This window comes from Lathyrus oleraceus, chromosome 5 (assembly GCF_024323335.1).
Source record: "Lathyrus oleraceus cultivar Zhongwan6 chromosome 5, CAAS_Psat_ZW6_1.0, whole genome shotgun sequence".
In the NCBI taxonomy this organism is placed as follows: Eukaryota; Viridiplantae; Streptophyta; class Magnoliopsida; order Fabales; family Fabaceae; genus Lathyrus; species Lathyrus oleraceus.
The window spans coordinates 581336612-581350223 of record NC_066583.1 but is presented as its reverse complement, the minus strand read 5'-3'; the positions used below and the strand labels follow the sequence as shown (position 1 = coordinate 581350223).

Sequence of the window (13612 nt, the reverse complement as noted above, 5' to 3'; positions counted from 1 at the left end):
GTTTCCTCCTCTCCGTTGGTGTCGATAAACGTCGAGTTTTTCCTAGTCATCCGATGATGCCTAGTTGTACCCCTCTCCATGCAGAGTTACCTCTCCGTTGGTTTCGATAAACGTCGAGTTTTTCCCGATCATCCGTTGATGATTTGTTTGTGTCCTTCTTCCCTAGTGAAGTATTTCTCCTCTCCGTTGGTGTCGATAAACGTCGAGTTTTTCCTAGTCATCCGATGATGTCTAGTTGTACCTGTCCCCATGTGGATTTACCTCTCCGTTGGTCTTGGTAAACGTCGAGTTTTTCCTATTCGTCCTATGACGTCTAGTTGTACCTGTCCCCATGTGGATTTACCTCTCTGTTGGTCTTGGTAAACGATGAGTTTTTCCCATTTCGTCCGTTGACGTATGGTTGTATCCCTCCCAGTCATTCATTAATGTCTGGTTACCTCTCCGTTGGTCTTGATAAACGTCGAGTTTTTCCTAGTTGTCCGTTGGCATCTAGTTGTGATTTTTTTTCCCATTCATCGTCGTTGCGATGTCTGGATGTGATCGTACCCCTTGAAAACAAAAACCAGAAAAATATACCCAGTAATAAATATCAAGTCCCGGTGGACGTTTCCATTGGTGGATCCCTGTATTGTGCAAATTCTACGGTTCTTGGTATTCAATCCCTGTTTACCCTGAAAGTCTGACAGCCGTTGCTCTCATCCATTCGGGTTCCCAGCTGATTGAATAGGGGCAGCTGTAGCACCTCAAATTTGCACCTATCATTGTACATACATTTTCATATTAGGTCATAGCATATCATGGTCCATTGCATAGCATTTGCATTGTCCCCAGTTGCCTCAAGAGCAAGCAAGCAAGGAATTAGGTCAAACTGGTCAGGAGATCAGTCAGTCAAGCAAGCAAGTGTGTTTTTCATTGAGCCAAGGCCCTAGGGTTTGTCCAACAAGTTCACATGACTTGGTGGTCTATTTGAAGTGTTCAAGGCAAGGGTTGAAGGCTCAGAGGTCATCAGTTCACACACAGACAGCCAAAAACCCTAAAAAAGTCAACTGTCAGTCAAGGCAGGGGATGGTGGTCATTCTTGTGGAATTTGGGCACCATGATCAATAATCAAGAGTTCATACAACTTGGGACATCATTTGAAGTCAAATTCTCAAGGAATTAGGGTTTGGAAGTCATCAGTCAATGCATGATCAGTCAGAAACCCTAAAAGTCAACTGTTGGCCAACTGTCCATTTAATCAGTGATTGGATGATTGGAATTGGTTTATGAGAGTTCATTCATGTCCAAATAGTCATCATACATCATGCCAAACACCATCATGGAAGAATTTGAAGCCAGATCAAAATTTCCCAAAATGGAAACTGGGCCTGTAACTGAAACCTGCCATAAATGGAAAGTCTTGATCCTCAAACTTACATTTTGATACAAGCCTCAAATGAATTTTTGCCCAACATGAAAGTTGAAGATCTTGTTCTCCCATTTCCAAAAAGTCCTAGAACTCTCAATTCCCATGTGTGGTTGGCAAGTTATGATCGAATCGATTTCAGAAAATCTTGAACTTCAAAGGGCCATATCTCCCAAACCGTTTGGCCAATTTTGGTGGGGTTTTTTCCTACAAGTCACATTTGATCCCCTCTTTCCAAAAATATAAATTTCATGAGCCAAAACCTCACCAATCAAAATGGCATTTTTTGACCTATTTCATTTAAATGCAAGTTTGACCAAGAGTTGACTTTTTGATATAAACATTTTTCTAACATTTGGCCAATTGGGAAAGCTCAGAAATGTCATTTAGAATGTGTTTGCAAAGTCAAAATATGCAGTACATAAGGCCATTGCTTAGTTGCTAAAAATTGGGCAAAAGTACAAATGCTACCATACTTCCAACAATAATTTGTACTGTCCATAGCAGATTTTTCATCCACCATTTTGCTGTCAAGGACAAGAGCATTAGCAGCAGCATGGCATACAACTCACTCATGTTGAATCTCTCCTGCTGGCATTCCTATTTTTCTGCCAAGAACAACCATACCTCTAGGAACCCTACTTGTACCATAGCAGGTTTTAGGGATGAGATTTGGCTGTCATTTTGAAGGCTATGGCTGCATAACAAAAAGACTTCATTCTGTAGAAAAGGATCCGGGGGCCATTTTTAACCAAAAAGCTGTCAAAAACTTCAAAAAGAAATTAAATCCTGCTAATGGCCAACAGCAGAAGGAACAGCAAAACAAAAACCTCATGCATCAGATTTCTCTGCCATCTTTGAAAACAGTTTGGCCCTGCATTAACATAACTTCCATTCCACTATTTTCCTGTCACTTAGAAAACCATCAACAGCAACTTTGCTCACCAATTCAATGACCTCAAAAGACCAACATAACACTGCAGCAAAAATCTTTGATTCACCTTGCCCTCACCTTGCATTTTCTGTCAAAAACATAACAAACTAAAACCAATACAGGAGAACTTGACTGAGGCCTTGGTACAGACCTTTGGCATTTTCTTCTAAAAACCTGTCACAACTTGCCTTGCCTGGCACAAGGTTCCTCACCATTTTGCTGCTATGAAAAACAGCAACAGTAGCCAACACATAACAAGGCATTGGATTTAACCCACTCACCAAAAATCTCCTTCAAACTGGGCCTTGCCTTGTGTTTTAAAACCTAAGCCTTGCCTTACCTTGCCAGCCACCATCCAACTGCAGTAAAATAAATTGCCTACAGCAGCACTAAAACCCTGCATTTGACCCTTGGCCTTGGCATCTCATTCACTCTGTCCAAACACAAGCAGCATACCACAAACAACACTTCTACTCCTTTTCCAACCTCACCTTGCTATCTTCTTGGCATTCCAAACTTTTCTGGCCAAACATTAAAATGACCAAGCCATTCCACTGCAGCAGAAAATCTTGAGTCACCTTGGCCATTTTGCATTCTTCTGTCCAAACACAATAACCTGGCCTGGCTTGTGACAAGCATCAAATGCATTTCCTGTCATGAGTAACACATTGGACAGCACAAACCAACAGAGCTTCATTCATTGAAAATCACATTGGCCATTTTCCATTTTTCTGTCCAAACTCAAGAAGAACAAAAGCTGTCTTGCTTAACACAACATTTCCATCATTTTCCTGTCATGAAACCAGCTGCAGCCACAGTCAAACACTTTGCAACAGAAAATCACTCTCCAACCAAAACCTCACTTTAGCATTTATCAAAGATACCTATCAAACTCCAAAAGGCACCAAGAACCTAGACCTGCTTTGACCATCCATTCACCAAACCAAACACTGCTAGCAGCCACTTGGTCAAGAGGAAAAACACAAAAAAAACTCACTCCATGGCAGAAGTTGCTTGAGATCATTTCAATCTACACAAGCCAAAGCCAACTTCATCATTCATCATCTGGGACCCTAAGGTGCAACTGTTGCACTTCTGTAACATCAAACAACTCCAAGAACACAATTCCCCTTCAAAATAGGTATGGACTCGACCCTCCTCTTTTGTCAAATTGCTACATGCTTTCAAAAGGTCTTTCTATGCTGGTTATCATGATGTGTTTATTTTTTGAAATGGTTGGGTGTTCATGAAGCTATTTTGAAAACAAGTTTAGTGTGGAAATGCGTTTGTGCTCGATTCATGATACACACGAGGTTTCAATGAAAATGATTATTAGATTCATGTTTGTCATTGCTTGCTGGTCATTCTCATATATCCAATTTCAATTTCTGGAAAAAAATCGTGTTTGAAGGTGATGAGATTACACTGTTCATCAAACCCTAGCTTTGAATTTCCCAGATTTCTCCCCACTTTCGTGCTGCCTGGTTTAAACTCCCTCATCCAATCAAAACATTTCCTTTAAAGCCCAAAACGACTGTGTTTGGTTAAGTGAATCAGGGAATTACAAAAATGCCATTCTTTCAATATTATTTCCATTTATTTCTTCATTTTGATATCCCATCTTCCAAAATTCATAACTTGCTCATTTTTGATCCAAATTCAATGGGATTTTTTGTGTTATGTTCATCATGATCTCTACTTTTTTATCATTATTTTTCCAGAATTTTTGGATGAATGGTTTTTAAATGGCCTTAGGGTTTGTGACATGTGACCAAATTTTGTACACTTTGCCAAATCAATTGTGAAATGATGAGAATGCATCCAATGGCTCTCAAATTTTTTGTGCTTAAACTAGACACACTCATGGTGATTTTGGTATAAAGTTTGTGAATTTATCATTTGTGGTTTGATAGTTATGATTTTTTGAATTAGGGTGTGACAATTTGTGTCACACCATTGATGTCCAACTTCATGATTTTCATTACCATGCTTCTTGACCTCCAATTGATCTGGTTTTTTTTGCATGAACCTACTCTTATATGTCTAGTTTACATGTGAATTTTCTTGGAATTATTTGTGTCATTTTCCATTTGTTTGAGATTTTTCTTCCCTGCCTAGTCAAATGTTGCCCTTGTGTGACTCATGTTCCCATTTCATTTGTGAAATTCTCATACTTTATTAGATGGACATGAAAGTTTACATGAGATAACTAGACATCCTCATCTTTGCCATGGTTTTGATCCCATTCATTTATCATACACCATTCTTGACTTATGATTTTTCTAAGTTGATGCATGTTTGGTTGACTTCATTGAGCATGTTCAAATGTACTTTGACTTTCTGATTTTCATTGACTGCCTCCCACTTGTCCAAATGGGATGAAATTTGACATGCTTACCATGCTAAATGTTAGGTTTGATCATGATTTATTTGGTGATTTTTGGAAAATGTTTAGATTGCTTTTGATGCAAGTCTTGCTGTTGACTTCTATGAGCTTCTGTTTGCCATGTTTTGACCTAAATGGTTCATGAAATGATGATAGTGATTGATATGGATGTGAGCCCAATTGGTTTTGTTTCCTAATTGTTTGAATATGATTTTGGATACTTACCCCTTGCTGTTTTGACTTTCTCATTCACTTTTGACCCTAGGCTTGCCCTAGTGGTCCTGTTACTCACCTTTGAGTTTGTGATTTCAGGTTGACCATCAAATGGCCATTGAGACCAATTAATTTGATTGAGCTTGCTTGATTATCATTGACTAACTTGTGTGTTTTGTAGGTGCCTTGGCTCACATGCCTTAAACCTTGTGCCTTGCACGTCCATGTGCCTCTAATTGACTGTTGGTGTCTGTTTCTGTTTGTTTTGTTTGAAGTTGCATACTAACATCTGTTTGACTGTTTCAGGTGCTTTAGTTGCTTAGTTCCTTGTGAACTTTTTGCTTTGCTTTGCTTGTATAAGCAATTTGCATTGAGGTATGTCTCTTTGTCTCCATGTAGTCTGGAAGACCTGGCCTGTTACTTGGCCAGGCAACTGTCTGAAGTCCTCCTTAAGAGGCAATGTTTGTGACTGTTTACTTTTGTCCTTGCATAGAGTCAAAGACCTCCTAAGTGAAGAGGCAATTGGTGGAAGGTAGGGATATGCAATCTATCCCCCACTATTCAGTGTGTCATCTGCTTTGCTCACACCACTGTGTTGATACATTTCAGATAAGAACCCAAGATCTTGTGCAATTGCACAGTTGAGTCAGTATCAAATGTGTAGAAGGGTTCCCACTTTCTGAACCCACACATTCTTGTCTTGAGCTCTCCCTGGCCAGGGATAAGAGCCGTGAAGTCTTACCTTCACTCACCTTTCATCTGCTTCACCTTAGCCCCTCAATGGCAAGGTTAAGAGCACATTCACCCCGTTCCAGAGGTTTGTTTGTTGAGGTTGATATGACCCCTTGACTAAAACCTAACCCTTGTTTGAGCCACTTGTTTGTGTATAGCGTGTGCTATCTGTGCTTGTAGGATTGTTTGACTTGCTTCCTGTGCAAGTTAGGATAGTTTGACTTGCTTCCTGTGCAAGTTAGGATAGTTTGACTTGCTTCCTGTGCAAGATAGGATTGTTTGACTTGCTTCCTGTGCAAGTTAGGATTAGTTTAGACTTGCTTCCTGTGCAAGTTAGGTTTTGCTTGGCTTGCTTCCTGTGCAAGTTAAGTGTGTGTGGCTTGCTTCCTGTGCGAGCCATGCTTAGGATAGGTTGGCCCTCGTGCCATTTAGCTAGAAACCTTAACTTAGGGATGATCTTGCATGATAACATCTAGGCTCGAGTCGTAGTCTCCCTAGAGTTGTGTCTCCCTCTGTTATCTGGTTAGGCTAGATCCTTGTCCCTGCGTAGGGGAACTACATCGCCCTGATCTTCATACCAGATGAAGTATGTAGGCAGGAGATTGAGCTGATCTCTCCGGGCGCCTTTTCTTTCTTTTGTGTGTGTTGTCTGACCTTTGCTAGGCTCGAGTCCGTGACTCCTTAGCATTTGCTGTCTGTCTGTTTGTGTGTGTTTGACAGTTATAGGCTGAGTCCCCGACTCCCTATCTATCTGTTGTGTTGTTTTGGTTCGGATGCTGACATAAGTCCAGCGATTGGCAGTCAGGCTCCACGTTTGCCTCCTTGCGTGTGTTTAGGTTCGGATGCTGACATAAGTCCAGTGATTGGCAGTCGGGCTCCATGTTTGCCTTTGCTTTGTTTTGTTTGTATGCGTGTCAGCCGAGCTACGAATGCTCTGATTCTTCTCTCGTCCGAGAAGATACGTTTGCATAGGATGCGACATCCTAGCGAGCATGTGTCGTCTTTCCAGTCCGAACTACTTCGACTCTGATGTCTATGCCTGATAGACTAAGTAGGCCCAGGATGCGATATCCTGCCGAGTCAGTTTCAGTCAGTTTCTTTAGTCTCTTTCAGCCAGTGTGTGTGTGTGTTTATGAGCAGTGTTTAGCAACCAATTTATCCTTCCTTTTGTGCGTGGATCCCGTAGAGTACTACGGATGCGTAGGGGTGCTAATACCTTCCCTTTGCATAACCGACTCCCGAACCCATTCTCTTTGGTCGCGAGACCATGTTCTTTCCCAGGTTTACTCTGAGCGTTTCCTTTCCCTCTTTTGGGATAAATAACGCACGGTGGCGGCTCTGTTGTTCTTTCTTTTCCCGCCGGTTTTTCGCGCGATGCGACAATTACCTAATGGAAAATAGAAGTGGAATGGAATCTGATATGTGATGAAGTTTTTCCTCCTTGCTACGAAATTCCAATGCTCTTTTAGGGTTAGGGTTTCAGCTTCTTAAATAGGGTGGATTAGGTGTTCTCATGGGCTTTTTAATAAGTGATTTATCCATAAGAATAAAAGTGTAAAGTGAGGTGTATAATGTTGTTATTTTGGGCCAAACTTAAGTGAATGGATGTCCAATGTATGGCCAAAAGAGGTAAAAAAACATGACTGGTTTATGCAGCATGCTTAGAAAATCTGATTGGATCAGCCAGGCCCAAAATCTGCCTAGAAAATCAAGTCATGGTGCCCACTTTAAATGAATGTATCTCTCAAACCATGGATCCAAATGAGATGATTCCAAAATGATGTGAAATAGGACATGGAAAGGTACAATTGTTATGAAGAAAGTATTTTCAAATAATGCCTTGAAGTGCAAGAAAACTGGCCAAGAAGTCTTGACAAATTTTGAAGATTTTGGACTTAGAAATTTTTCCAAGTGTCCTAAAAAAATGTCTCACTTTGACTAAGCATAACTTTCTCAATTCTAATACAAATGGAGAAAACTTTATATCTCTAGAAAGCTTGGAACAATAGGAACAACTTTCATGTTGGAGAAATTTTCAAATGGAGCTTTGATCTTGATGCAAAATGGGCTTAAAGTGAGTGCAACGATCATGAAAACTTGCCCTAAATGGAAAGTCAACCATTTCCAAATTAAGTAACTTTTCCAATTCCTGATTAAATGATGAATCCATGATCCAACCTTGATCAAATTTCACATGTAGGATCCCCTAGGCATGGATTTTGAGATTTCACTCTCAAAATGTCAGGAGTTGACTTTTCTGGCCCCACAGTTGACTTTTCCCAAACTGTCTGATTCCCGATTCCATTGATCAATTAAAGCACTTCTAGCTCAAATAAAGAGCTGATTTTTTGTATGTAGACCCTTGTGGACATATGGAGGGCCATGGAAAAGAGTTTCACCCAAAGAATCATAAATAAACTAATTTTATACCAAACCCTAGTTTTAGGGCAAAATGATCAGGAACTGATTGCACTGATTGCCAATGGATCTTTCTGAGATAATTGTGAATCTTCCTAGGCCAAGATGCCTCTCTAATCATGACATGGACGAGATCCTCTACTTCCAACCAAACATTGCCTGTTGTAGGTAGCCATGAAACCCTAATTTCTGATTAAATCTAGATGAACACTTTGATAGCTTTGAATCCTTCACTGATGATTTGAGGACCATAATAAGATACTTGGACCCCCCTGAGACCCTTGAGACTTGTATACTTAGAAAATGAAGTCCAATTCTTAATCCTGCTTTGTGCGGGCTCCTACTATTAAGGAGTGATCAAACAAAACCTGATTTCCATGTCGCTAATGCAGTATGTAATGAGTATGACCTAATATGATGCTAATGAAGTGTAAAACATAATCCCATGCTTCCAGGAAAAATGAAGGGTAAATTTTGGGGTATTACAAGCACCCAATGCACCGAAGAAGTATTCTAGAGGCTTCCAAAAGAAAAAAGAAGGTGAGACAAAGGCCATCTCAAGAGGATATAAGGGTAAGCAACAAATTCCTTACAACCAAGTCGCTGCCTTAGTACCTATACCGTACCAACAACCTCCACAACAACGATAAAAATAGAATGCCCCTCCACAACGGAAGTTCAAACCAAGAGCACCACGAAGGCAACTTGACCTTTTTCCCGTGCCTTATAGCTAGATATTTTCGTACTTGCAGAAAGAAGAATTGTTAACTTTAAGGGAGTTAAGCACGACCACTTTTCCTTATCCCCCTGGGTATGATTCTAATGCCTATTGCGAATTTCACATGGGTGCACCTGGACACACCATAGAAAATTATTATGCTTTTCAAAATTGTGTGCAAGATTTGGTCGAGGCTAAAGTTGTCACTTTTACTCCAAGAGGTCCGAATGTTAAAACTAATCATTAGCCTACTCATTGAGGGGCGTCAGTTAGTGCCATAGAGGAAATCAATGAATAAAGATTGGTCAGGAAGGTGGAAGAAATTCAAACCCCTATTTCTATGATATGGTCACAATTGTTGAAGCATGGTTTGATCCCAGTAAACCATGGTGATGAAGATGACATTGACTCTGTTGAAAACACTAGTGAAAAGGTAAAGGGTTGCATCCAACAACTGATGGATCAAGGTACAACTCAAATTGGGCGTTGTAACAAAGATAAGAAAGGGAAGGATGTGGTTGTAGTTGACATTCCTTAGGATGAAATTAATGTGCAAATTTCCATTACGCTTTTTATGATAAAGTTTCTAGCATCTTTCGCCTATGAAGATGAAAAAGTTGTCTCGTGGATATATCAACCCAGAGCTTTTAAGAAGAGGCAGGAAGACCAACATTTGATTATTAACGATCCAAATGTAACTTCCATTGTAGGGCCAGGTGGAATGACACGTAGCAGCCGAGTATTTGCACCAAGAACTGTTGATACATCTGCTAAAGCCAAGGGGAAGGAAGTTTCTAGCCATGTTTAAATTCCTACTTCGAACACTGAATCTCAAGAAGCGCACTTATCTCCAAAAGCCGCAATTACTCAAGAAGAAGCTGAAGAATTCCTAAGGATAATTAAAAAGAGTGACTAAATGGTAGTTGATCAACTGAATCAAACTCGTATAAAGATATCCATGTTTTCTCTATTACTTAGCTCTGACGCACATAAGGATTCATTAATGAGGGTTTTGAGTGTTGCTCACATTACAAGGGACATCACAGTCAAACAATTTGATAACGTAATAGCTTGTGTGACTACTGGAAATTTCTTGGGATTCAACGATGATTATTTGCCCTCTGAAGGGAAAGATCACAACAAAGCTCTGCATATCTCCCTAAGATGTGTGGATACCATGCTGTCAACAGTTCTCGTGGATACAAGTTCTTTCTTGAACGTCATCCCTAGGACTACTTTGGTGAAGTTACCCTTAGAGGGAGTGGATATGAAGCCCAGTACTCTAATAGTGAAGGAGCTTGATGGCTCCAGATGAGCAATGATAGGGGAGGTAGATCTACCAATTAAAATTGGCCTAACTATCTTCACTATTACATTCCAAGTAATGGATATTCATCCTGGGTATAGTTGCTTACTTGGAAGACCTTGGATCCATGATGTGGGCCCGGTTACCTCAATGTTAAATCAAAAATTAAAGTTCATTATAAATGACAAGATGATTGTAATTGGAGGTGAAGAGGACATTTTGTTCAGCCACCTGACGTCTTTTAGGTACATTGATGTGGAAGGAGTAGTTACTGAAACACCCTCCATTATTTAGAAGTGGTGAATGTGTTGACAGTTCAACAAATATCAGAACCACAAAAACCTGCATTGTTGATGGCCTCTTGGAAAGGAGCTAAAGCCATCATAGAGACTGGGAACACCCAAGGTTGGGGCAAGTTGATGGAAGTGCATGAGAAGTAGGACAAGTTTAGGCTCGGATATAAGTGATCCTCAGTTAAAGCAAGTATCCAACCTAACAAGAAGCAAATTCCTCCTATGAAAGAGACGTTCACCAGTGATGGCCATATCTTTGGTATTTAAATTGCAATGATCAGTGATGAAGCTTAGAATGTGATGGCGGCCGACTGGATACGTCAAGCAGAACCCGACGAGGAGCTAAAGAATTGGAAGACTCTGGAGATCCCTCAATTCTCTCAAAAGTAATCTTACTATTTTAATCAAAACCTTGTGCTCTTCCCAAGGCACGGTGGCATATTGTAGGGCCTCCTTATTTTAGAACTTTTATTATCATTAATAAAGTGGCAATTTGCATTCAAATTATGTTCCTTTTTCTTTCATATTTTTTATATATACAATAAAATGGCAATGTTTTTTACGTACACACTTTCTAAATAAACTGCATAAATGTTAACATACAGAAACACCACTGAGACCATTGATAATGATATTGCTATGACCTTATATAACTTTAATTGTCCAATTAACCGAGCCGAAGATGAAGGCGAGGAAGATTATAAACTCCCCAAAGAGCTAGCCAGACTACTCAGGCAGGAAGAGAAAGTCATTCAACCGCACTAGGAAGATATTGAAGTTATCAACCTTGGAACAGAGGAAGACAAGAAAGAAGTGAAGATACGCGTTGCTCTCCAAGATGCAGTAAAGACAAGACTGATAGAGCTTATTCATGAGTATGCCAATATATTTACTTGGTCATATCAGGATATGCCTAGGCTGGATACTGATATTGTCGTGCACAAACTGCCACTCAAGGAAGAATGTCCTACCGTCAAACACAAGGTAAGAAAAACTCGTCTAGACATGGCTCTCAAGATCAGAGAGGAAGTACGAAAGTAGTTTAATGTTGGGTTCTTAGAGGTTGCCAAGTACCCATAATGGGTTGTCAATATTGTGTCGGTACCAAAGAAGGATGGAAAAGTCCGCATGTGTGTTGACTATCGAGATCTGAATAGAGCTAGTCCAAAAGATGATTTCCCATTACCTCACATTTATTTATTGGTTGATAACACAAATTAATTATCGGTATTTTATTTCATGGATGGTTTCTCCGGATATAACCAGATTAAAGTGGATCTAGAGGACATGGAGAAAACTACATTCATCACCCATTGGGGGACTTTTTGCTATAAGGTGATGTCGTTTGGATTAAAGATTGTTGGGACAACATATCAACGTGCAATGGCGACTCTCTTTCATGACATGATTCATAAATATATTTAAGTGTATGTGGATGATATGATTTCCAAATCCCAAACTGAAGAGGAACACATTACAAATTCGCAAAAGTTGTTTGCTCGATTGAGGAAATTTAAGCTGAGGCTTAACCCCAACAAATTCACATTTGGGGTTCGATCTAGGAAGCTTTTGGATTTTATTGTAAGCCAAAAAGTGATTGAGGTGGATCCTTCAGGGCCATTCAGAACATGCATGCGCCAAAAATGGAGAAAGAGGTTTGTCGATCCTTGGGGAGATTAAACTATGCCGCCAAGTTCATTTCACATCTCATCGCCACATGTAAACCAATATTCGAGCTTCTGAGGAAAGATCAGGAAATCAAATGGAATGATGATTGTCAAGTTGTTTTTGACAAGGTCAAAGAATATTTGCAAGAACCATTGATTTTGATGCCCCATGTTCAGGGAAGGCCTCGCATCATGTACCTAACAGTACTCGATGAATCTATGGGTTGTATGTTGGGGAAACAAAATGAAACTGGAAAGAAAGAGCATGCCATTTATTGCTTGAGCAAGAAGTCTAACGGTTGTGAGACCAGATACTTATTGCTCAAAACAACTTGTTACGCACTTGCAAGGGCTGCTAAACGTCTCAAACAATACATGTTGACTCAAACAACCTAGTTAATCTCTAAGATGGACCCCATAAAATACATATTTGAGAAACCATCCCTCACCGATAGAATTTCCCAATGGAAGATACTATTATCAGAATACGACACCCAATATGTCGCTCAGAAGGCCATCAAGGGTAGTGTACTGGCAGATCAACTTGCTCCTCATCCGATGGAGGATTACCAGCCTTTCAAGTTTGACTTCCCAGACGATGATATTATGGTAATTAAAGACTACAAGATCCTCGGGCCTTACGAAAGACCCGAACCAGGGGAGCAATGGACTCTTATGTTTGATGGTGCTTCAAACGCTATAGGTCATAGAGTTTGGGTAGTTTTGATGTCTCCCAAGAATTTTCATTTACCATTCACAGTAAAACTTTGCTTCACATGTACAAACGACATGGTTCAGTATGAAGCGTGCATACTAGGTCTAGAGGAAGCTATCGACTTAAGGATTAAATTCCTTGAAGTATATGGGAAACAAGACATGCTAACCTAATTCCGTATCGGGATTAGAATTTTTTACCCAAATACCCCTAATTTAAAAAAAACCCAAAATAACCCTGATTTCAAAAAAAAAACCAATCTACCCCACTTTTAAGAGGAAGCACCAGACCAATTAGCGTCAGCTCCTAAACTTAGAGAGGAGGCGCCAATTTGATTGGCTACAGCATATGATGTTGCCAATCCAATTGGCGCCCATGTGTTATTTTGTAGAGGAGGTGCCAATTGGTCTGGCGCCTCAGTGTAATGTGCAATTTTTTTTGTTATAAATAGAGGTGTTGTGTGAATCATTTTTCCACATCTCATTTCATCATATTGTAAAAATGTTTGGTGTTCGTCGCCGCTATGGAAAAGTGGTTTATTCGAGAGACAAACCTCTGATGTTGATGCTCTTTTGGAACATCAATAGTTTCGATCAACTGAAGAGGGAGCTGGTTCGTTGGTTAGATGGAAAAATACCATAAGGGGAAAAATTAGAAGTATTGCGAGACTCGATAGTATATTTGGTTGGGTGCGAGTCAAAACTGATAAGGATGCTAGGGAAATGATGTTTGGACGAGATGACATCAGTTTGATTGTTGTAATCAGTTAGAAATGTTTTGTTTTAAGTTTGCATATGTTGTAGTGATGTTTGTTGTGAACCTTGT

At 40.0% G+C, this 13612-nt stretch overlaps 1 protein-coding gene across 1 annotated transcript; it reads left to right on the top strand.

Annotated features, from left to right (window-relative positions):
* Positions 1-12480: 12480 nt before the first annotated feature.
* Positions 12481-12960, top strand: LOC127082202 (uncharacterized). The gene has a single exon (XM_051022441.1). The coding sequence runs from the start codon at positions 12481-12483 to the stop codon at positions 12958-12960; it is 480 nt and encodes a 159-aa protein (XP_050878398.1).
* Positions 12961-13612: the final 652 nt, after the last annotated feature.